We start from the raw sequence: 24761 nt of genomic DNA, 5'->3' as shown, positions 1-24761 counted from the left end.
TCGTTCTGGAAAAGGGAAATGCCCCTTCCAGGAAAATCTTCCCCCGTTCTTACTGCAAGAAAGTAGGCAGTGATTGTTTTGCGGTGGAACTTTCGTTCAGCATCGGATGGCCAGCTGTACTGATTGATCCCCCCAGTTTGGTCTTTGAGGTGAGAGAGTGATGCCTGTGGTGCTGAAGTCCTCTTTTTGTGCTTGTCAACGTGATGAGGAACCAGGTTTCCGTGGTGCACTGTTGATCGTGGGAGTGCCTGGTGTTGTGCTTGGGCTTCTGAAAAGTTGGTGCTCGCGCGGTGTTGATGATTATGTCACCATGGCGGAACTTGTGCATCGTCATCAGGCGGGGTCTCTTTCGCCGTTCTTCTTGTGGTGCCCAACTTAGCTGACGTAGCATTTCTTCCACGCTGGACGTTTGACGGTAGCGATTTACCACCCAGTGGGCGGTCCTTCTTTGGACTTTCTCAAGGTCTGTGTTGTTTACTCGGTACGGATTCCAGATCTGGCAGGCATTTTCAAGCTGGGGTCGTACTAGGGCCTCAGCACCTTGTCATCATATATTTCACTGTAGATCCTGCTCTGTTAGTAGTAGTAGTAGTAGTAGTAGTAGTAGTAGTATAGGGACTGGCAAGTCATCTGCCTAGACCTCTCGGCCTTTTTTTATGTCCCCATCGAATCGTCATCTTCGCTTCTTCCATTTTAATTTAATTTATTTATTTTTCATCTTTTGTTTGTTGTTGTTGGGCAGGGTACACAAGTACACTTCAGCAAAAAACTTTCTTTTCATACTTGATAATAAAAAAGAATTAAAAAAATCATCCTTTAAGATGGTATTGGTGTCAAGGAGATTTTTGAACGTGTTAGTATTTTATGCAAGTTTAACTTCGGTTGATAGTGCATTCCATGTTTGTGCAATTCGGTTAGCCAAAGAATTTATTTTTTCTAAGGTTGGTATTGCAGTGTTCTAAACAAATTTTCTTTACTGGGTTTCTTGTGCTATCATAATCTGACATTCTACGGATATGCCCAGCATCTACATCATTTATGTTATTTATTTTCTTAAAAGTTTCAGTCAACCTCCTCTTAATCTTCTACCGTTTAGTGAGTGTAGATTTAAGTATGTAAGTCTTTGTTGATAACTCATATTCTTGCATTCTTTTAATAATTTTGTTGCCCTTCTTCAGTTGGACCCTTTTCATTGTTATAGATTGTCTCTTAAGGTATGGGTGCCACACAATATTACCATATTCTACATGTGATCTAACTAATGCTTTATTTTGATTGAGAAATATATCTTTATCTAAGTAATTGAAGGTTTTCTTAATTACACCAATCATATGATTGGCTTTATTCATAATATTATCAATATGTGTATCAAAGGACAGTTTATTGTCAAACATTATTCCTATGTCTTTCTCACTATGGTATTTCTTGATATTCTGTGTTGTGTTTTCTATTTTCATATGGTAATTGTTATTTGGATCCCCCCCCCCCCCATGTGCATTACTTTACACTTTGAAACATTAAAATAAAGGTTCCATTTGTCAGACCATTCTTGTAGTTTATATCAAGCAGTTTGTAATGTGAGATTGTTGTGTGCATCACCATAAAAACTAATTTTAATGTCATCTGCAAAAAGTTTATACATACTTTGTATACAATCAGGAAGGTCATTTATATATATATTGTGAAAAGTACTGGACGTGCTGGATGTTTGTGTATTGTCTGCTTGTGTGCTGGATGTTTGTGTACTGATTGCTGTGTGCTGGATGTTCGTGTACTGATTGCTGTGTACTGGATGTTTGCTGTGTGCTGGATGTTTGTGTACTGTTTACTGTGTGCTGGATGTTTGTGTTGTGTACTGATTGCTGTGTGCTGGATGTTTGTGTACTGGATGTTTGTGTACTGATTGCTGTGTGCTGGATGTTTGTGTTGTGTACTGATTGCTGTGTGCTGGATGTTTGTGTACTGATTGCTGTGTGCTGGATGTTTGTGTACTGATTGCTGTGTGCTGGATGTTTGTGTACTGTTTGCTGTGTACTGGATGTTTGTGTACTGTTTGCTGTGTGCTGGATGTTTGTGTACTGATTGCTGTGTGCTGGATGTTTGTGTACTGTCTGCTTGTGTGCTAGATGTTTGTGTACTGATTGCTGTGTACTGGATGTTTGTGTACTGATTGCTGTGTGCTGGATGTTTGTGTACTGATTGCTGTGTGCTGGATGTTTGTGTACTGATTGCTGTGTACTGGATGTTTGTGTACTGTCTGCTGTGTGCTGGATGTTTGTGTACTGATTGCTGTGTGCTGGATGTTTGTGTACTGATTGCTGTGTGCTGGATGTTTGTGTACTGATTGCTTGTGTGCTGGATGTTTGTGTACTGATTGCTGTGTGCTGGATGTTTGTGTACTGATTGCTGTGTGCTGGATGTTTGCTGTGTGCTGGGAGTTTGTGTACTGATTGTTGTGTGCTGGGTGTTTGTGTACTGATTGCTGTGTGCTGGATGTTTGTTGTGGATGTTTGTGTGCTTTTGCTGTGTGCTGCCGGTTTATGTACTGGTTGTTTGTGGCGGTTTATGGACTGGTTGTTTGTGTACTGCTGGTTTATGTACTGGTTGTTTGTGTTCTGTTTATGTACTGGTTGTTTATATGTATGGTTGTTTGTGTTCTGTTTATGTACTGCTTGTATACTGGTTGTTTATTTACTGGTTTTGGGATATGTTTATGGTCAGGCATCAGTGTAGAGGGTGTGGTGTAGTGATTTGTCCAATCGCTGTGATACCTCCCTGAAAAACTGAAACTGAAACTGTACTAGTTGTTTGTGTAGTGTTTGTGTACTGATTGTTTGTATAGTGTTTGTGTTGTATTTGTGTGCTGGTTGTTTGTGTACTAGTTGTGTCGTGTTTGTATGTGCAGTGTTTGTGTGTGTACTGTTTGTATAGTATTTGTTTGTGTACTGGTTGTGTAGTGTTTGTGTACTGGTTGTGTAGTGTTTGTGTGTGTAGTGTTTGTGTAGTATTTGTTTGTGTGCTGGTTGTGTAGTGTTTGTGCAGTGTTTGTGTGCTGGTTGTTTGTGTACTGGTTGTGTAGTGTTTGTTCATGTAGTGTTTGTTTATGTACTGTTTGTATAGTATTTTTTGTGTACTGGTTGTGTAGTATTTGTGTAATATTTGTGTGGTTGTTTGTGTACTGGTTGTGTAGTATTTGTGTGGTTGTTTGTGTACTGGTTGTGTGGTGTTTGTTTATGTAGTGTTTGTTTTTGTGTGTGTACTGGTTGTATACTGGTAGTGTTTGTGTTTATTTTGTGCACTAGTTGTTTGTGTACTGGTTTTTGTAGTGTTTGGGTTTTTTGCTACACTGTGACATCAACAACACAGGTATGGCAAGGCTAATTCTTCATTTTCGAGGATAACTAGATAAATAGATCAGCCATTATGTGTTGTTGTTTTTGGTATCCAGTCCCTGCCCTATGAGTATATAGCTGAGGTCCCGAGTGGTTTATTAAAGAAGGCTATGGTACAAAAGAATCACTAATGATTTACTGAATTAAAGGATAGAAAAGAATCCCTGCGCAGGCCAGGAACATGTAGAGGCCAGTAACAAAAAGGTTTTCTTTGTTTTATTTACAATATTTATGAGAAGATAAAAGAGAAGACAAAGAGAAAACAAAGAGAATAGAGAAAACAGTACACTGATAACAAACAAACATAATTAAGAACAACATGTCAGAATAAGTGAATAGTAAAGCACATGTATATATATTATGTAGAAAGACTACCACTCGGTTTGGGATAAGCAACAACACAAGATAATGCATATGTGTGAAGACCAAACACTGACATCAAATGACATTTCTAATACATTTAAATGGTGCAGTTAAAGTGATTGAAGCTATGCTGATTTAGTGAAAGTACACTGACAGTATAGATTAGGTAAAGCTTATACTTTGTTAAAGTGACCTAAAGGAATTAGTTTATCATTTTGCACTATACTGGAGTAAGCCATGTAGGAGAGAGCATGATAACTAAATTACAATCAACAGACTGATACATATCAGATGGTTTTAACCAATAACTGATATTAATCCAACACTATCTTGTAATCACCACAACAAAATACTACACACATCTTAGAGTACTGACTGAGCACACTGTAGCAGTACAAATGATATCAGCATGTGAAATAATACATGGATAATAAACAAGATAGAATCAGTGACTTTGATATAATACTGGCAAACTGAGAGACCGGATAGCAAGTCAGTGCACAACACAAAGCTTTTGTTCAACATTTAAATCTCCGCCAAAGCAGGATAAGTAACCTAACCTTCATCAGTGACAGCAAATGAAAAAGAACTATCAGTGTCCAGAGAGTTAATTGATTATGACGTTAAGAATAATTAAATGGAATACAGCTCCAAGCATATGACGACATGGCGATTTTCAACATCAATCATAGCCGAGCTGTGACTACATGTCAAAGCAATAACTGAACCAAATAAACCAAAGTAAGGCAACATCAGCATACTCATATTAACACAAGTAATGTGTTGGACAATTTACATATCATCAACACATTTTACACACAGTACTTCCAGCGATATGTAGTGAGATTTTTGCCTCTGGGACAACGCACACACACACTCTCACAGTGTGTGACACAGCAAGAGAGAGAGAACAGGCTCTAGACAGTGACTGGCCAGGTGGAAAAGTAACCACTGAGATCTGAAGTTGGCTGCTAACTGGAAGAAAGCTAGCAACAAAGCAGACTATTAATTGTCAATCAGAACAAACAATGAAGTGTTTTGCCTGTTAGTGTCAGTGTCTGTGTTTAGCTTCACATTATGCCAGTTCTCTAAACTGCGCCAGAGTACTGCCAGCAAGCCAACCTGTAAACTGAAAGTAAGCTGATGTGTAAACTGATGGAAAGCCAGCATGTAAACCAAAAGTAACTGGACATGTAAACTGAAAGTAAGCAATATCTCATCTGTCTCACTGTCTGTTAGTATCTGTAATTGATGACCAGCCAACTTATGTATGCTGCATACATTTTGTGTGATGGTCTCCCTCTCCCCCCCCCCCTCCCTCTCTCTCTCTTATTCATTCGTCTTATCTCATTCTAGGAGCAATGGTTCTAGCTCACACAGAAAAAGAAAACACACAATAAATGAGAATCATGTGCTTGAATAATCTTCTAAAGGTCTGTCTGTCTGTTTGTCTGTCTCTCTCTCTTCATCATCATCTTCTTCTTCGCACTTTCTTCTGCCACCCTCTCACTCTAGTCTCTCTTTCTTTCCCCCTTCTCTGTCAGTGTCTAACTGTCTGTCTGTCCGTCTTTATTTCTCTCTCTGTAAGTGAATGATTGTTTAAGCTATGCAGACTTTGACATTGGTATTTGTGTCGAACTTGGTCTTCAGCATCTTTATTTTTAATTCCAGGACTAAAATTCAGAATGTGGATGAGAAAAAACTTTGTCAGTCTGTCTCTTATTTTGCCTAAGTCTCTGTGTGTTTGTCTCATGCAAATCTCTGTCAGTCTCTCTCAATCGTCTCTATCTCCCTTTCTGTGAATCGCTGTGTCAGTCTCTGTCTCTCTTTCCGATAAGGGGGAATATTACAGTGGATACTATCTAAGGGAGGTAAACACATTGTGCTTGATAATTCCTTGGTTGACCGTGATTGCGTCCCCTGAATCGACACGCTCCTTTCTGGCTCTGTCCCCGTTCTTCTCTGTGTGTCTCTCCCCCCGTCTGTCTCACTGTCTGTTTGTCTCTCTTCATCTAGTTCTGTGTCTCACTGGTCTCAGTATCCTTCACATCTTTAACTTTATTATATCTTAATGTATTTACTTGTTCATTTTGTTTAACAATTGTATTTCCACACCAAGAAGACACCCTGCAAGTTGTGTCACGAAGACACTCCATGAAGACACCCTACAAGTTGTGTCACGAAGACACTCCATGATGAAGACACCCTGCAAGTTGTGTCACGAAGACACACCAAGAAGACATCCTGCAAGTTGTGTCACGAAGACACTCCATGATGAAGACACCCTGCAAGTTGTGTCACGAAGACACTCCATGATGAAGACACCCTGCAAGTTGTGTCACCAAGACACTCCATGATGAAGACACCCTGCAAGTTGTGTCACCAAGACACTCCATGATGAAGACACCCTGCAAGTTGTGTCACCAAGACACTCCATGATGAAGACACCCTGCAAGTTGTGTCACCAAGACACACCATGATGAAGACACCCTGCAAGTTGTGTCACCAAGACACTCCATGATGAAGACACCCTGCAAGTTGTGTCACCAAGACACTCCATGATGAAGACACCCTGCAAGTTGTGTCACCAAGACACACCATGAAGACACCCTACAAGTTGTGTCACCAAGACACACCATGAAGAAGACACCCTGCAAGTTGTGTTAACCAGACACATTATAAAGACACCCTGTGTCACCAAGACACATGAAGAAAGAAGAGTGTCATGCCTGAAGCAGAACCTGCAAACTCTGCGAAAAGTAAAGAAATCACTTTGCTGCCGAATGTCAGAAGAAGAGCAAAAGGCATCTCCACACTCTAGATGTATCATAGTCAGAACAGGAACATCTCCTATGTGTGGGAAAGGAGTGGAAGGAGTAGGTAATCAGAGCAGAGATTATCATTAACGACGAAACCATAGTTTTCCAGAGAGACCCAGGCGCCAGTGTCAGTTTAATTTAATTCAAACATATCAAAAGACATAGCTAAAGTTTACCCCCAAAATAAAAAGAAATTAAAAGCTGAGTTTGATGTTTTTCAGGAGTATTTCACTACCCCTCGTTGGAAAGAAGTATTGCTTAAGTGGTGTGCCGTGAGTTCATGCTCAATTCGATGTTTTTGTTGATTTGTTTTGTTGTTGATAATTTGTTGTTTCATGCCCAGAATACATTATCAGATATCTGTTTGTCCGTCTTATGTGTCCCTTGCCTCTGTCTTGGCATTGCATGAGCAAAATGCAGCTTATATATCAGAATTCATATGAGTCTTCTTCTTCTGTGTTCACTCGTATGCACACGAGTGGGTTTTTACGTGTATGACCGTTTTTACCCCACCATGTAGGCAGCCATACTCCGTTTTCGGGGGTGTGCATGCTGGGTATGTTCTTGTTTCCATAACCCACCGAACGCTGACATGGATTACAGGATCTTTAACGTGCGTATTTGATCTTCTGCTTGCATATACACACGAAGGGGGTTCAGGCACTAGCAGGTCTGCACATATGTTGACCTGGGAGATCGTAAAAATCTCCACCCTTTACCCACCAGCCGCCGTCACCGTGGTTCGAAACCGGGACCCTCAGATTGACAGTCCAACGCTTTAACCATTCGGCTATTGCGCCCGTCCATATGAGTCTGAGTCTCAGCACACCATCCTCTTACGAGAGAGTTGAATACAAGTGACTGCTATATTGTATTCCCCACATCTTCGTGTTGCATACTTTGGCCATGTTTTTCTCTCAGATGGTTGTGCAGCTGATCGTTGCACTGAAGAAGTATGATACAAATGATCAGAACTATAGCTGTACTTTGAGAGTGTGAGAGAATTAGCATAGGAAGGCAGGCGACTGACCAGGTGACTTGACAGGAACAGAGGAAGACAGATGGCTGACTACGTGACTTTGACAGGATCAGAGGAAGACAGATGACTGACCAGGTGACGTTGACAGGATCAGAGAAAGACAGATGACTGACCAGGTGACGTTGACAGGATCAGAGGAAGACAGGTGGCAGACTTCATGGACGTTGACAGGATCAGAGGAAGACAGGTGACTGACCAGTTGACGTTGACAGGATCAGAGGAAGACAGGTGACTGACCAGGTGACGTTGACAGGATCAGAGGAGGACAGATGACTGACTTCATGACGTTGACAGGATCAGAGGAGGACAGATGACTGACCACGTGACGTTGACAGGATCAGAGGAAGACAGATGACTGACTTCATGACGTTGACAGGATCAGAGGAAGACAGATGACTAACTTCATGACGTTGACAGGATCAGAGGAGGACAGATGACTGACTTCATGACGTTGACAGAATCAGAGGAAGACAGGTGGCTGACTTCATGACGTTGACAGAATCAGAGGAAGACAGATGACATACAAGGTGACGTTGACAGGATCAGAGGAAGACAGATGACTGACCAGGTGACGTTGACAGGATCAGAGGAAGACAGGTGGCAGACTTCATGGACGTTGACAGGATCAGAGGAAGACAGGTGACTGACCAGGTGACGTTGACAGGATCAGAGGAAGACAGGTGGCAGACTTCATGGACGTTGACAGGATCAGAGGAGGACAGATGACTGACCAGTTGACGTTGACAGGATCAGAGGAAGACAGGTGACTGACCAGGTGACGTTGACAGGATCAGAGGAGGACAGATGACTGACTTCATGACGTTGACAGGATCAGAGGAGGACAGATGACTGACCACGTGACGTTGACAGGATCAGAGGAAGACAGATGACTGACTTCATGACGTTGACAGGATCAGAGGAAGACAGATGACTAACTTCATGACGTTGACAGGATCAGAGGAGGACAGATGACTGACTTCATGACGTTGACAGAATCAGAGGAAGACAGATGACTGACCACGTGACGTTGACAGGATCAGAGGAAGACAGATGACTGACCAGGTGACGTTGACAGGATCGGAGGAAAGGCAGACTTCATGGACGTTGACAGGATCAGAGGAGGACAGATGACTGACCAGTTGACGTTGACAGGATCAGAGGAAGACAGGTGACTGACCAGGTGACGTTGACAGGATCAGAGGAAGACAGATGACTGACCACGTGACGTTGACAGGATCAGAGGAAGACAGATGACTGACCAGGTGACGTTGACAGGATCGGAGGAAGACAGATGACTGACTTCATGACGTTGACAGGATCAGAGGAAGACAGATGACTAACTTCATGACGTTGACAGGATCGGAGGAAGACAGATGACTGACTTCATGACGTTGACAGGATCAGAGGAAGACAGATGACTGACCAGGTGACGTTGACAGGATTAGAGGAAGACCGGTAGCAGACTTGCGGTATGTGATGCTGGCAGGAGCAGTGAGGCGTTACCATGAGGCCGGAGGACCAGCACCGGGTCCGTAAGAACTGGACCCACCTGGAGGAGAACCTGGAGGCCGAGGAGGTGACACAGCACTGCTTCCAGGAAGGAATCCTTAACATCTGCGACCGAGAGCGCATCATGGGGGAAAAGAGTCGCCCAGACAAAGCCCTGAAACTGCTGAGAATACTGATGTGCAAGGATGACGACAAGGTGTACGGCATCTTCCTGAAGGTGTTGCGAGCTGTGGGTCAGTCCACGCTCTCTCAGCGGCTGCAGGACACGCCAGTGCCAGATGACGTCCTGCAGCAAGGTAGGCCGGGCCACAGTTATAATCGCTACCCTCGCTTCCTGGTTTTCACAGTTCTAAGTTTGTCTGTCCCCCTGTTGCTGCCCTTGTCCCAGCTTACCTCCCCTGTTCCTGTCTGTCCCAGATCACCCCCTGTTCCTGTCTGTCCCAGATCACTCTCTGTTCCTGTCCTTGTCCCAGATCACTCTCTGTTCCTGTTTGTCCCAGATCACCCCCTGTTCCTGTCTGTCCCAGATCACCCTCTGTTCCTGTCCTTGTCCCAGATCACTCTCTGTTCCTGTCTGTCCCAGATCACCCCCTGTTCCTGTCTGTCCCAGATCACTCTCTGTTCCTGTCTGTCCCAGATCACTCTCTGTTCCTGTCCTTGTTATCTCCCTGTTTCCCTGGTCCTGTCCATGTCCCAGTTCATCGTCATGTCCCAGGTTAATCTCCCTGCACCTGGTTGCTGCCCTTGTCCCAATTCACCCCTTCATTATCCTGTTCCTGCCCTTGTCCCAATTCACCCCCTCATTATTCTGTTCATGCCCTTGTCCCAATTCACCCCCTCATTATTCTGTTCATGCCCTTGTCCCAGTTCACCCCCTCATTATCCTGTTCCTGTCCTTGTCCCAATTCACCTCTCGTGTTCCTGTTCTTGTCCCAATTCACCTCCCTAGCCCCACATGTCCTCGTTCCTGTCCTTTGTCCCAATTCGCCTTCCCATGCCCACGTTCCTTTTGTCCAAAGTCACCTTTCTGCCACAACCACCACCCCGCTCTACATCCCGTTCCTGTGCTTGTCCAAACTCACCTACCCGTTCCATTGTTCCCTTGTTTTGCTGTGTCACGTTTCAGGTAAACCATTTTTTTTTGCATCATCCATGTCACATTTGAAAAAGAAAAATTCTGTATCATCTTTTTTTTTTCAAGATAAGAAGTTTTTTTTCTTTTTAGGGTATTATATACAGTGGCTGTCTTGCAGATGCAGTGACCGTCCTACAGGTGCAGTGACTGAGGACTGTCTCACAGGTGCAGAGACTGAGGACTGTCTTACAGGTGCAGTGACTGTCTTACAGGTGCAGTGACTGTCTTACAGGTGTAGTGACTGGGGGCTGTCTTACAGGTGTAGTGACTTGGGGCTGTCTTACAGGTGCAGCGACTGAGGACTGTCTTACAGGTGCAGTGACTGTCTTACAGGTGCAGTGGCTGTCTTACAGGTTTATTGACTGTCTTACAGGTGCAGTGACTGAGGACTGTCTTACAGGTGCAGTGACTGTCTTACAGGTGTAGTGACTGGGGGCTGTCTTACAGGTGCAGTGACTGTCTTACAGGTGCAGTGACTGAGGACTGTCTTACATGTGCAGTGACTGGGGACTGTCTTTCAGGTGCAGATCAAGACGGCATTCTGGAGGGAGTGTTGAGGGATTGCCTGGTGGAGCACAAAGGCAAGGAGTGCTTCGTACAGGACCTCTTCGCCATGCTCCACCTTCAGCTGAAGCGCAGGCAGCACTACGTTCAGTTCCGCTCTGCAGATGTCTTCAGCCTTCTCAGAACCGTCTTTCCCTTCACAAAGCTCCGTAAAAACAAAAGGAAAAATGTGTATCCTTCATTCTTTGGTGTAGTGTGTGTGTGTGTGTGCGTGCGTGCGTGCGTGCGTGTGTGTGTGTGTGTGTGTGTGTGTGTGTGTGTGTGTGTTTCATTTTGTGACTGGAGAAATTTTTCATGGTTACATATTTATGGAATTGATTATAAGGTGAGTGTTCCTGTGCTGAAATCATCTTCGCATGGTTGGGGGTGTAATAGCGGAGTGATAGCCTAGAGGTAACGCGTCCGCCTAGGAAGCGAGAGAATCTGAGCGCGCTGGTTCGAATCATGGCTCAGCCGCCGATATTTTCTCCCCCTCCACTAGACCTTGAGTGGTGGTCTGGACGCTAGTCATTCGGATGAGACGATAGACCGAGGTCCACGGCAACAAAAGGGTTGTTCCTGGCAAAATTCTGTAGAAAAATCCACTTTGATAGGAAAAACAAACAAAACTGCACGCAGGAAAAAATACCAAAAAAATGGGTGGCGCTGTAGTGTAGCGACGGCCTCTCCCTGGGGAGAGCAGGCCGAATTTCACACAGAGAAATCTGTTGTGATAAAAAGAAATACAAATACAAATACAAAGACAAAATGTTGTTGATGTTGTTAAAGTCAAAGCTGTCACAGTATGATTTTTACAATATGTGGACCACCAGTAGCTTGCAGGTCACACTACAGGAAGACCTTTCCCTTGACAAGAACAGTGTTGCTGTTGAGAACTGCTGTATCAAGCCAGAATTTCTTCAGTCTGCAGAGAGCAGCCATGATGATGGTAAGAAAGAACTGCCAGTGTGGAATGCTGTAGCATCACTGCTTTGTTTCTGCACTTCACTACATTTGTCTGCTCTGAAGGCTTCACTGTGCTTGTCTGCTCTGTAGGCTTTCTGTCTGCTGTGTAGGCTTTCTGTCTGCTCTGTAGGCTTTGTTGTCTGCTCTGTAGGCTTCACTGTGCTTGTCTGCTGTGTAGGCTTTCTGTCTGCTGTGTAGGCTTTCTGTCTGCTGTGTAGGCTTCACTGTGCTTGTCTGCTGTGTAGGCTTTCTGTCTGCTGTGTAGGCTTTCTGTCTGCTGTGTAGGCTTCACTGTGCTTGTCTGCTGTGTAGGCTTTCTGTCTGCTGTGTAGGCTTTCTGTCTGCTCTGTAGGCTTTCTGTCTGCTCTGTAGGCTTTCTGTCTGCTGTGTAGGCTTCACTGTGCTTGTCTGCTGTGTAGGCTTTCTGTCTGCTGTGTAGGCTTTCTGTCTGCTGTGTAGGCTTCACTGTGCTTGTCTGCTGTGTAGGCTTTCTGTCTGCTCAGCAGGCTTCACTGTGCTTGTCTGCTCTGTAGGCTTTCTGTCTGCTCTGAGGGCTTTCTGCTCTGTAGGCTTTGTTGTCTGCTCAGCAGGCTTCACTGCATTTGTATGCTATGTAGGCTTTCTGTCTGCTCTGTAGGCTTTTTGTCTGCTCTGTAGGCTTTCTGTCTGCTCTGTAGGCTTTTTGTCTGCTCTGTAGGCTTTCTGTCTGCTCAGCAGGCTTCACTGCATTTGTATGTTCTGTAGGCTTTCTGTCTGCTCTGTAGGCTTCACTGCACTTGTCTGCTTTGAAGGCTTTCTGTCTGCTCTGAAGGCTTTCTGTCTGCTCTGAAGGCTTCTCTGGTTTCTGCTATGTAGGCTTCACTGCACTGTTCACTCTCTGTGTGTCTTCACTGCTTTGTAATCTTCACTGCTCTGTATTCTTCTCAGATACAGAGGCTTCAATTTTCTGTAAGTCTCATTGCTCTGTAGGCTTCACTGATTTGGTGCTTCACTGGTTTTCTCTGCTGTGTGTGATTCACTGGTCTTCTCTGCTCTGTGTGATTCACTGGTCTTCTCTGCTCTGTGTGCTTTTGTGGTCTTCTTTGCTCTGTGTTCTATAATTAATACTGGCAATTTCAATAAAGATTTATGTATGATCATCACATACACGTGGCAAGGTTATCCATACGAAGCAGCCCGAAAGAACCACTACCATTTGTACTTCCATTGACTAAAAAGAAACGATGTTATACACTTTTATTAAGGCAAATACAAACATTTCCCCCATACCAGCGCAAGACAGCTAATCCCTTTTTCACCCACTTTCAGTTAAGGGGATGCTCATTCTGTTATGATTTCCCTTGTCATGTACAAAAGATTTTTGAAAAAAAAATCCTTAAAAAAATCGGCACATCTGATCGGCACAGTCCACGTAATGAAAAGTTTGGCCTCAGAATCATTTTGACTGGATACTCGTATCATACAGACTGACTGGCTTCAGATGATTTCCCCTGACCACTGCTATCAGCTCACTCCACATACACTCATGACATTTGCTGTGCTGGCACCAATGAAAACCCCTTGCAGCTGTCCAAGTAAATGGTACCCCCTATCCAATGTGATCCCTGGGCACTTTTCGTTACAGAGGAGGAGAGCGCCCCTCCAGCAGTGGCAGTGGAAAGAGTGGCTTGCAGTGAGGTGGTGAGGGTGCTCCGTCATCAGCTGGAAACAGAGGAGGGCGACGTGTCTCTTGCTGACCGCCTGGCAGACGAGGACATTGACGGCAAAGCTTTGGTCCTTCTGACTGAACAGCACCTGAAACAGCTCTTCCCAGACCTCAAGATGGGCCAGAGAATCCGTCTCATGGCCTCCATCAAAGCCACTATCGCAGAGTTGCAAAAACCGCCAGAACTCTCTGTCCAGGAAAGGAGACCCAGATCTCCACGGAAACTGGAAACATTCCGACAGTTTGACCGCAGAGTCAAGGCCACGGATGTTTATGAGAAAGGTCACATCCTGCCTGACGAGCAGTCCCGACCTGGATACCTGCTGCAGCCTGTTCACAAATACATGGCAGCTGGAAGCACACAGCATTGTACGCTGGCTGAGCTGGTCGTCCAGTTCTCCGCGGCATGCATGAATGAGAGAGTGAACGGAACAATCCACTTTGGTGTGGCAGGAAAATATGATGCAGAGCCCAGTTGTAGAGCTGGAGAAATCGTCGGCATTCAGGTGGACAAACAGCAGTGTGAGGTGGCCATCACAGAGGAAATTTACCGAGCTTTCTTTGAGGACCAACGGGAGATGGCCCTACAATGCATCCGAGACCCTGTGTACATTCCTGTGGTGGGGGAAGGCCTGGCTTCAGCACAGCTCTTTGTAGTAGAGGTGGACGTGGTACCTCACAGCACCAGCGTACTCAAGGAAGCATTTTTTCTCAACTGCTCCAGGAATACCAAGGACAAATCACCTGTACTGTTTCGGTACATTGACGGTGCTCCCACAAGGGTCACGGACAAGGAACTGATGGAGTTTATGGAAGTCAAGGAGCGACAGACTAAACTGAGAGAAGACTGTGAGAAAGACACTCGCACACAGCCTGCACCAAAACCTGACTTGCACAGAAAGTTGCACGATCTTTTGACTGACGGGAATGACTATGAGGTGACGGATATCTTTCCTGTTCTATTTCTCAGCCCTCCAGCAGACAAGAGTGCGGAGTACCTGAAGGAGAACTTCAGCAGCATTAAGAGCTTGGAACCATTTTGTGTCTTCGATTTTGACTCACCAGCTTCAGGGGTGACTGAAGAATCTTCTGACTGCCTCTACAACGTGCTGGAAAATCAGCTGGGGCAGGTGTATGAAACTCTGACCACTGATAACTTTGACAAAGACAGCCAAGAGAACAGGACAAGCGAACACAAAGATGCAGTGGGGAAACTTTTGGAAAGCCTTGCAGGATCTTCGTTCAGACCCTGGATTTTCTGCAATGGGTATGGGCCACTGGAAAAGGAGCAACTGAAGCCAGCTGCATGGAGAAGTCAGCGTGGCCAAGGGTTTAAAGAAGCAGTGCGCTTTTACCGAGAGCAGATCCCCTCTGACAAAGCTCGAATCCTGGTGTTTCTCCTGTCACGGCAGTACGACGTGCTGCTGGGAGCCCTGGAGGAGATCTTTGTCAAGTTCCCTGACCAGTGGATTCTGATAGCAGAATCAGAGAAGATTGCACAGGAACTCCTGGCGGAAGTCGTGCGCAGAAGTTACGTGGAAAAGGAGGTGCTGGAAGAGCGCTGTGTCATCGGAATGCCTTGGTCCCACGTCAACCAGAGCTTCCTCAAGATCTGTGGCCAGAACTCCAGTACTGGATGCACTCTGCCCTCTTCTACTGGTTCCCCTTGCCTTCTGAGGGAGAGGGACAGAAATGGTCTGCCTGATTTAGAAATCCTGAGCATAACACAATGCTCTGATCAAGAGTTTGTAAAGCGAGGAGATATTGAGGAGATGGAGAAGAAAAAAAGAATCAGCGAAGAAGACTTCTATCGAGGAAAGCAAGTCAGTTGGTGGAATTTTTTCTTCAGAGACCATGTCTTGAGAAGATCACAGTTCGACAGTTTTCTGCAGCGTGTACGGGAGAAGTTGAACGGTGAAATCCCCGATGATGAGAAAGTGGCAGTGGTCACTTTGTTCCACCAGCCTGGGGCAGGAGGCACGACCACAGCGAGGCAACTACTCTGGGAACTCAGGGAAGAGTTCCGATGCTGTGTCATCAAACAGATATCTGATCCTCGACAGACTTGTGATCAAATTACAAATCTTCGAAACTTTGAGGAACCTGAAAGTCCAAAGCCTCCTCTGGTTCTCATTGACAATGAAGACGAAGAGAAGGTGTTCCAGCTTTGCTCCTATATAAATGAAAAGGCCAGAAGGGAAGCAAGAGATTGTCGAGGAAAACAAAAGACTTTCTGCGTGCTTGTCATCTGCATCAGAATGACAGTATTTCCAAAAAAGAAAGAAGAAGGCATGAGGCTCAGTCATGAACTGCAGCCAGAAGAAGCACAGTGGTTCCGCTCCAAGTATGAAGCACTGGAAGAGAGATACAAGAAGAAACAGTTAGGGCTGCATCCTCGGTTGCTGATTTCCTTCAACATCATCAAGGAGAACTTCAATCCAGACTACATTAAACGCACTGTGGAAGAGTTTGTCACCGAGGTCAAGGACTTCAACGAAAAGCGTCTTCTGAAGTTTGTGGCTCTCGTCAACAGCTTTGACCCCGACTTTCAGTCCATCCCCGTGAGCTGCTTCAACCCCATCATGTGTCCAGCCAAGCAGGGCCCCAGACACAAACCTTGGCTTGGCCAGAAACGATTCATGAGTGGAAATGTGCTGTGGGAGGCTTCCCTTAGTCCTGCCTTGAACGTTCTTCTGAACAGAACCCCAAAGCAGTGCATGGGAGGAGATATAAAAGCTATAAGAATCATCAGCAACAACTTGTCCCGAGAGATTCTGAACAGCATGTGTCGGCAAGAGGAGCAGACTGTGAGCGACGTCATCACAGAGTTCCTGTACACAGATATTTTCCTGCGAAGGAATGAGTTTGGCGTTCAAGCACAGCTGATCAAGATCATGAAGGATATTCTCAAAAAGAGGGCTCCCTTCAAGAAAGGCCGTGCGAAATTCTCCCCCATCATCTTAGAGATTGGCCGTTTTGAAGGCTATGACCAGGCAGCAGAGGTGCTGAAGGTGGGCTTTGACAAGTTTGATGATCCCATGATTGCCCAACAGATTGCACGGATCTACATACATTGCTCCAACTGGAAAGCAGCTGATGAGTTTGCAAGGGTTGCCCAAGACATGAAGCCCAGAAACTCCTACCTGTGTGACACCTATGGCCAAGTGTACAAAGAGCAGTTGATTGGACGATGGAAGGAATGCTTCGAAAGCGAGGAGCAGCTGGAAGAAGAGAAGGCCATGGAAATGATTGACATAGCCTTCAAGGCCATTGACATCTTCCGAAGGGAGCAGAGGCTGAGTGACGATGACTGCACCACTGCTTACAACAACTGTGGCTTCTTCTCTGAGCTGCGAGTCATTGTCACTCTCCTTGACTGTTGTCGCTTCCTGAAAGCCTTCAAGATAGACAAAGGAGAGATGCTGCACAAATTTCTGATTGATGCCGAGTACATTCCTGATGGTCTGCGTGAAGAGATTGGTGACGATCGCATAAAACTGTTGAAGAAATTGTGTCATGAGTATGAGAAACCCATGCGACGCCTGGAAGATGAGCTGATCCAGCTGAAAGAAGACTCATGCTACCAGTACAGCCCTGGCTATGCCAGCAGCATCAGAAACAGCCGCATGTTTGTTCACCTTCAGGAATGCTTGGACACCTACTTTGGGGAAGACAACGACCTGGTCCCTCATGGACTATCCGAGGAACAGGCATGTGAATATCGGCGCAGAAGAGTTAAACGCAAAGGTGGAAATTCTCTTAGTTCCATTTATGAACTGAGAAATGATGAAAATGCAGTGGAAGAGTTTTGGGCAATGCATTCTATTTTAGAGAAAAATGTCCAGTCTCGGTTTTGCAGTACATTTGATTTGAAAACGATCCTCAATGTCACAGTGGCTAGAATGTCCAAAGGCAAGAGGTGTGCCCAGGAAATCACTCTGGAAACAGTGTTGGACTGGACACATCAGCTGTATGACAAATCCAAGCAGGACGCGTTGCCCTACCTTGAAGCCTATTTGTACGCAGTGATGTTTAACTGGCCAACAGAATGGAGAAGACACCAGGGCTTTGGCATGTTTCCTTGCATGAAGATCAAAGACATCATCAAAGAATGGAAAGAAGCCTTTGAAATGGTTCACCCTGCTCAAAGAGAAGAAGAGGGGAAGAAGCCAGACAGACGCAAGGGTACCACCCTGTTCTTCCTGGGCCAGGGGGAAGGCTTTGACGAGATCGTCTTCTACAGCGAACTTCAAGGATTCAGCCGCCGCCTCATCGGGGACAGTATCTGGGACACGACGGTGGCTCTGGAACGACTGAAGCGACTGAAGGGCACTCTGCAGCATGGTGGATGTGAGATATCGGTCACATTGATTTCCCAGAAAGGCAGCGCCACACAACTGATCGTGCCCACCTCCTACCCCATCAAAGACCACTCCCTGTGGCAGAAGTCCGTTCGCTTTGTGCTGGGCTTTTGCTGGTCAGGCCCGAGAGCGTACTCTGTGACCAGAGACAGCAGCAAGATGAATCTGGAGTCTGCACATACTCCAGTCAACTTCTCTGCTGTCAGCTCCAAGCGCTATGACAACAGCCAGCAGAAGCTGCTGTCTGAACAGGCGGTGGAGCAGTTCTGGAAGAAGTACTTTGACAGCCAATGGAAGCTGGAAAAGGTGGAGAAGGACCTCAGGCTGTGCACTCACCAGGTCAGTTATATTTCATACTGTAATCTTACTGTGGGCTGGCTGAACTGATCGGAGTCTGGCTTGAAGGTGGCAGAAGGGTTAAGACGCTCATCTACCAATACAGAGTCCGCGAGGGTCAGGGTTCGATTCCCAGTCTCGCCCTTTCTCCCAAGTTTGACTGGACAATCAAACTGAGTGCCTGCTTTGGATAAGACGATATAAAGAGATCCCTTGTGAAGCACTCACTTGATGCACTGAAAAAGAACCCATGGCAACAAAAGTGTTGTAAAATTCTCTGGAAGAAATCCACTCTGATCGGTACACAGATATATATGCATGCACAAAAGGCATAACCAAGTGCGTTGGTTTATGCTGCTGGTCAGGCATTTGTCTAGCAGATGTTGTGTAGTATACATGGATTTGTCCAAACGCAGTGACACCTGCTTGAGAAACTGAAACTGATTGGTTGGCGAGTGACTGGTTGGTAGACTGGCTGTGGAGAATAGACTTAATTAACGTTTTCTAGTTTTAAAAGGGGGTGGGGGTGGGGGCATAAATATATGCTGCACTGATGTCATATGTGAACGCATGCATGGTTATCTGAAGGCTAATGCGTGATTTTGGCACACACGACAATTTTGGTGCTCTAAAACACAGCTGTTTACACAAGATATCACGAATTAATCGAGCAAGACACTTTACAGTTTACACGAAAGACACAACTGTTTACACAGGATATGAATAGATAACTGGGCAGCCACATGGCGTAACTAAAACTGTGCATTGTTACTGATGTTAGTTTGCGTGGGCACAAGTTTCGACATTAAAACAGATTATGTTTCATTATGTTTAAGACGTATTATTATTGAAACCGAGCTGTACAGATACAATCCTAGTTATCATTGACATAATATTTTGTTTCAGCTTGTCTCAATAACAGACATAATTTAACATTGATGTTGACACCTTACATTGGCACAGCATGGAGATAAAGCATTCACACTGTGGTTAATGTCAGTCCGTGTTGACACAGTGTCCAGTTGTGACATCAGGAAATTAGTATCAACGCAGTATTTAGCCATGATATCAGGAAACCACCGTGTTGAAATGGCTTGGAAAATAAACCACGGCCTTGTCATCTGTGTCTGTGTCTAGAAACAAAAGAAGGTTCTGGAACAGAGGAAGAGAGACCTGGAAAAGGAAAAGGAAACCATGCTCCAGAAACGGACCTCCGTGCTGCAGGGTCCAGACTGACTCAGCACAGGGTGCAGACAGCGCTGTGGGAGGGGGAGGTGTGTGTGTGTGTGTGTGTGTGTGTGTGTGTGTGTGTGTGTGCGTGCGCGCGCGCGCGCGTGTTCAGGGTCAGCTTCTGGTCCAAGGCACATCACTTACCACTGCAGGGGAGGCAAGGAGACTGACACAGCGCTTACCACAGCATGGAGAGACAGATCATACAGTTCAGATACAGTTGTTTTCACTGTGGGAGAAATGGAGTCCAAAGCCAAAGACACACTGGTTATCAAGCTTTATCTTGTATATCCTGTGTTTGCCAATAGTTTTTTTTTCAGTTTCAGTGTCTGAGTTTGTCAGCTTGTCAGTAAGTCTGTTTTAAGCTGGAAGCATGTATTTGCAAGTTTGTTTTAAGCTTGAAGTGTGAGTTTGTCAGAAGGTTTTTTTTTCAAGCTTGAAGTATGAGTCTGGCAATAGTTCTGATTTCATCTTTAAGTACGATTATGTCGGTAAGGTTGTTTTAACCAAGGCACATTAGTTTTTTTGTAAGTTTATTTTTTGCTTTGAAACGTGAGTTTGTCAGTAAGTTTGTTTTATTGTAGAAGCATGAGTTTGTCGGTAAAATTGTTTCATCCTTGAAGCTTGAGTTTTCAGTATTTTTTTTTAACTTTGAAACACGAGTTTGTGATGTAAGTGTTTTAGCCTTGAAGCAAGAGTTGGAAAGTTTGTTTTACATCCAATCATGAGTTTGTCAGTAGATTTGATTTGCATTAAGGTATAAATGTGTTAATAGTTTTATTTTGTTTTAAGCTTGCTTGAAGTATGAGTTTACCAATAATTTTGTTTTAACATGGAAGCATGAGTTTATTTACAATTTTTTTGTTTTAGCTTTGAAGAAAGAGTGTGTAATTAGTTCTGTTACAACCTTGCAGTCCAAGTTTGTCAGTAGTTTTAACTGAGCCTTGAGATATGACTTTGTCAAACGTTTTATTTCAGATTTCGTGGTGTTAGTTTTTCAATTCTTTTGTTCAGAGCTTGAAGATTGAGTTTGTCAGTAGTTTTTATCTAACTTGAAAGTATGGTTTCTCAACAATTTTGTTTTTACATTAAAGTCCGATTTCGTTTGAAAGTTTGTTTTTTCCCCTTGAAGCATGAGTTAGTCAGTAAGTTCATTTTAACCTCGAAGCAAGAATTTGTCAAAAGTTTGTTTCAACCTTGAAGCATGAGAATATCAGTAAGTATGTTTTAGTCTTGAACATGAGTTTGTGTGTGAATTTTTCTTTTTGTGAGTGAGTTTGTCTTCACCTTGAAACATGAGTGTGTCAGTAAGTTTGTTTTAATCTTGAAGCATGACTTTGTCAATGAATTTATAAATAGGTTTTTGTTTAAGTTTGCATGAAATACGAGTTTATAAATAGGTTTGTTTTGATGTTGAAGTATTAGTCTATCAATAGTTTTGTTAAAGCCTTGAAGAATATGTGTGCCAATAGTTTTGTTACAAGCTTAAAATTTGATTTTGTTAACAGTTTTAATTTACCTTTGAGATATGAATTTGCCTAACATTTCATTTTAAACTTTGTGGTATGAGTGTTGAATACTTTTGTTTAAAGCTCGAAGTACGAGTTTGTCAGTAGTTTTATTTTACCCTTGATTTGTGAATGTATCAATAGTCTTGTTTTAAGCATGGAGTATCACTTTATCCGTAATATTTTTACAACTTTGGAACATGATATTCATTAACAGTTTTGTTTCTACTTTTGAAATACGTAATTTTTAAGTCGTTTTATTCTAACTATGAAGTATAATTTTTTTTCAGCGATATTGTATGAACCATGAAACATTAGATTGTCGATAGTTTCGTGGTTTTTTTTTGTTTTTTTTTAACGCTTATAGTTGACTTCATCAAGTTTTTGTGCCTTATACATATTATTTTTATTAGTAGTAGTGGTAGTTCTTTTTTTAACGTATTTATCCATTATTTATTTACTTTTTTTCTCAAGGCCTGACTAAACTTGTTGGGTTACGCTGCTGGTCAGGCATCTGCTTGGCAGATGTGGTGTAGCGTATATGGATTTGTCCGAACGCAGTGACGCCTCCTTGAGTCACTGAAACTGAAATTGAAACTCGTTTGGCCTTAAAATGACAGCTTGATGGTGGATTTGTTTTAATATTGAAACGAATATTAGTTTGTAAAATGTTTTCTTTACCTTGAAATGTTGTTTCCTGTGTGGTTTTGCTTTCATTTACCTAGAAATATTCCTTTGTCATTAGTTTCGATTTGACTTTGAATTGTTAGTTTTTAGTTGTCCTGTTTCTACCTTCGAATATTGGCTCGTTGAAACAGAACAGTTTTGTTGTAATCTTTAGATATAGGGTTGTCATAACTTCACCTCTGTTAGTGCTTGTTTTACTTCTACACTTGGGTTCATCTGCCTGACAAACCTGATGACTTATGCTGTACACACCTCTTATCTCCCTTGGGTCCCTTTGGTTCCCCTTTTATATATTACAAAGGACAATGTTTTAGCTACTTCAGTTGCTATATTTTCCCCTCTTTTTCGAGATATTTCATTTAATTTTATTATTTTCCTAATTCCATTATCACACTTCACTGGCAGTTTTTGGAAATCGTTGGACTGTCAATTCAATCTTGCTTCGATTGGGAAAATGTCTTAATTGTAAGTTGTAACTGTCAGTAGTGCACGATGGAAAGATAGTCCTTTGCTGTTGTTGCGACATTTTGACGATTTCATTAGGGAGGAAACTTGGGTGATATCAGGCACAACGATTGGCTCTTCCCCCCAATTAAAATTCCAATGGCCTCCAAGCTGCTGTATTTGAACAGTTTTTATTCCCACCACCACACCTCATTCCCCTCCACCACATTTTTTTTCTTTATGAAGCATCTTTATCAAATCATTTAATGACAGAGGAAATGTTTGTCAGTACTTGTTTTTTAATTTATTACCATGTTTTGTTATTTGTAATTTTTTCAGAAGAATTCTTTTAACATCGAAATGTGAATTTGGACCTTAGATTAATATTTCATGAGTTGTTTGGCTGTGGTTTTGTTGTTGTTGCTTGAACTACAAGCTTATAGTTTTGTTTTAACCTTCAAGTATGAGTTAATCAATTGTTTCCTTGTGAAGATGAAATATGAGTTTGTCAATAGTATGGGTTTTTTTTTGTCTACATGTATTAGTTGTTCAATGGTATTGCTTTGACCTACAAGTATTAATTTGTCAATAGTTTAGGGAAAACCTTAAAGAATGAATTTGTCAAACGTTTGTTTTAACCTTGAAGTGTGAGCTTGTGAATGTTTTCTTGTAACATCTTTTTATGAATTTGCAAATGGTTTCAACTTTCTTTGAAGTCTGCGTTTATTAATAGTTTTGTTTTAATCGGAAAGAACGAATTTGCTAACAGTTTTGTATAAATCTTAAAGAAATAATTTTGAAGTGTGAATTTGTCAGACGTTTAGTTATAACTGATGTATCAGTTCACCAAGAGCTTTCATTTAAACCTTGAGCTATGAGTTTGTTGAAAGCTTTATATTAACTTTAAACTATTTTTTCATCGATAGTTTTGATCTTGAGGCATTGGTTCGTTAGTGGTAAGAGGTTGGGTTTTGACTGAAACTAAACTTCTGCTGGTTAAACTCGCATGGTTATCTATTGCTGAGAGAATTATTTTTAAAAAGCGCATGTGTTTCAGTACTTTTTTGTCCCGTCCTGTCGACGGGCGCAATAGCCGAGTGGTTAAAGCGTTGGACTGTCAATCTGAGGGTCCCGGGTTCGAATCACGGTGACGGCGCCTGGTGGGTAAAGGGTGGAGATTTTTACGATCTCCCAGGTCAACATATGTGCAGACCTGCTTGTGCCTGAACCCCCTTCGTGTGTATACGCACGCAGAAGATCAAATACGCACGTTAAAGATCCTGTAATCCATGTCAGCGTTCGGTGGGTTATGGAAACAAGAACATACCCAGCATGCACACCCCCGAAAACGGAGTAGGGCTGCCTACATGGCGGGGTAAAAACGGTCATACACTAAAAGCCCACTCGTGTACATACGAGTGAACGTGGGAGTTGCAGCCCACGAACGCAGAAGAAGAAGAAGAAGAAGAAGATCCCGTCCTGTTAGTACTGACCTAATCTTCATGTTCAGCCTCATGTTCCATGCTGTTCATTGAGGTTACCTGCTGACTCTCGTGGGTGGGGGACTTGGTACTTCCTGACATTTGGTGTTATCACTGTAAGTCTACTGCGTTTTGGTTATATTTATCTACGTGTGTGTATTATGGACCCAAACATCACTGTAAGTCCATTTCACTTTCGTTATAGTTATCTGTATGTGTGGACCTTAGCATCACTGTAAGTCAGTTTAATTTTTGTAATGGTTTTCTATATGTGTGGACCTTAGCATCACTAAGTCAGTTTAATTTTTTATAATGGTTTTCTATATGTGTGGACCTTAGCATCACTGTAAGTCAGTTTAATTTTTGTAATGGTTTTCTATATGTGTGGACCTTAGCATCACTGTAAGTCAGTTTAATTTTTTGTAATGGTTTTCTATATGTGTGGACCTTAGCATCACTGTAAGTCAGTTTAATTTTTTGTAATGGTTTTCAATGCGTGGATCTTAGCATCACTGTAAGTCAGTTTCACTTTTGTAATGGTTTTCTATATGTATGGACCGTAGCATCACTGTAAGTCAGTTTCACTTTTGTAATGGTTTTCTTATGTGTGGACCTTAGCATCACTGTAAGTCAGTTTAATTTTTTGTAATGGTTTTCTATATGTGTGGACCTTAGCATCACTGTAAGTCAGTTTGATTTTTTGTAATGGTTTTCTATATGTATGTACCTTAGCATCACTTAGTCCATTTCGCTTTTGTAATGGTTTTCTATATGAATGAACCCCAGGAAGGTGGCGGAATGGTTAAGACAATCATCTGCCAACAGAGTCCGTCAGGGCCTGGGTTCGAATCCTGTTCCCGCCCCTTCTCCCAGGTTTGACTGGAAAACCAAACCGAGCGTCTCGTCATTCGGATGAGACGACAAACCGAGGTTCCGTGTGCAGCACGCACCTGGCGCACTGAAAAAGAACCCATGGCAACAAAAGTGGTGTCTCGGTAGACGAAATCCACTCTGATAGGTACACAAATAACACATGCTTACACTCAAGGCTTGACTAAGCGCATTGGGTTATGCTGCTGGTCAGGCATCTGCCTAGCAGATGTGGTGTAGCGTATATGGATTTGTCCGAACGCTATGACGCCTCCTTGAGAAACTCAACTGAAACAACAACCATGGACCTCAAAACATGTTGCTGTGCACCTCAAAAACTGATTACGCTGAAATAAATGATATTTTCCGCTGA

At 43.4% G+C, this 24761-nt stretch overlaps 1 protein-coding gene across 2 annotated transcripts; it reads left to right on the top strand.

Moving 5' to 3' along the window:
* On the top strand, positions 1-24761 carry LOC143297982 (sterile alpha motif domain-containing protein 9-like). Of its 2 annotated transcripts, none has more exons than XM_076610616.1 (6): positions 1-149; positions 9100-9418; positions 10779-10992; positions 11682-11749; positions 13391-18171; positions 19306-24761. In XM_076610616.1, the coding sequence occupies exons 2-6, from the start codon at positions 9118-9120 to the stop codon at positions 19402-19404; spliced, it is 5463 nt and encodes a 1820-aa protein (XP_076466731.1). In that variant the 5' UTR covers positions 1-149; positions 9100-9117; the 3' UTR covers positions 19405-24761. The 2 variants fall into 2 exon arrangements, with proteins under 2 accessions (XP_076466731.1, XP_076466732.1); XM_076610617.1 differs by lacking the exon at positions 1-149 and adding an exon at positions 158-463.

The sequence above is a fragment of the Babylonia areolata genome, chromosome 23 (assembly GCF_041734735.1).
Source record: "Babylonia areolata isolate BAREFJ2019XMU chromosome 23, ASM4173473v1, whole genome shotgun sequence".
Taxonomy (NCBI): Eukaryota; Metazoa; Mollusca; class Gastropoda; order Neogastropoda; family Buccinidae; genus Babylonia; species Babylonia areolata.
This window is presented reverse-complemented; position numbering and strand designations above follow the sequence as displayed.

What these genes read in the sequence shown, in the direction of transcription:
- LOC143297982 (XM_076610616.1), top strand. Translation starts at nt 9,118, where the DNA reads ATGAGGCCGGAGGACCAGCACCGGGTCCGTAAGAACTGGACCCACCTG. An exon ending in AAAAACAAAAGGAAAAATGT is followed by an intron (nt 10,993 to 11,681) that starts GTATCCTTCATT and finishes TGACAAGAACAG; the next exon opens with TGTTGCTGTTGAGAACTGCT. An exon ending in AGAGAGCAGCCATGATGATG is followed by an intron (nt 11,750 to 13,390) that starts GTAAGAAAGAAC and finishes TTTTCGTTACAG; the next exon opens with AGGAGGAGAGCGCCCCTCCA.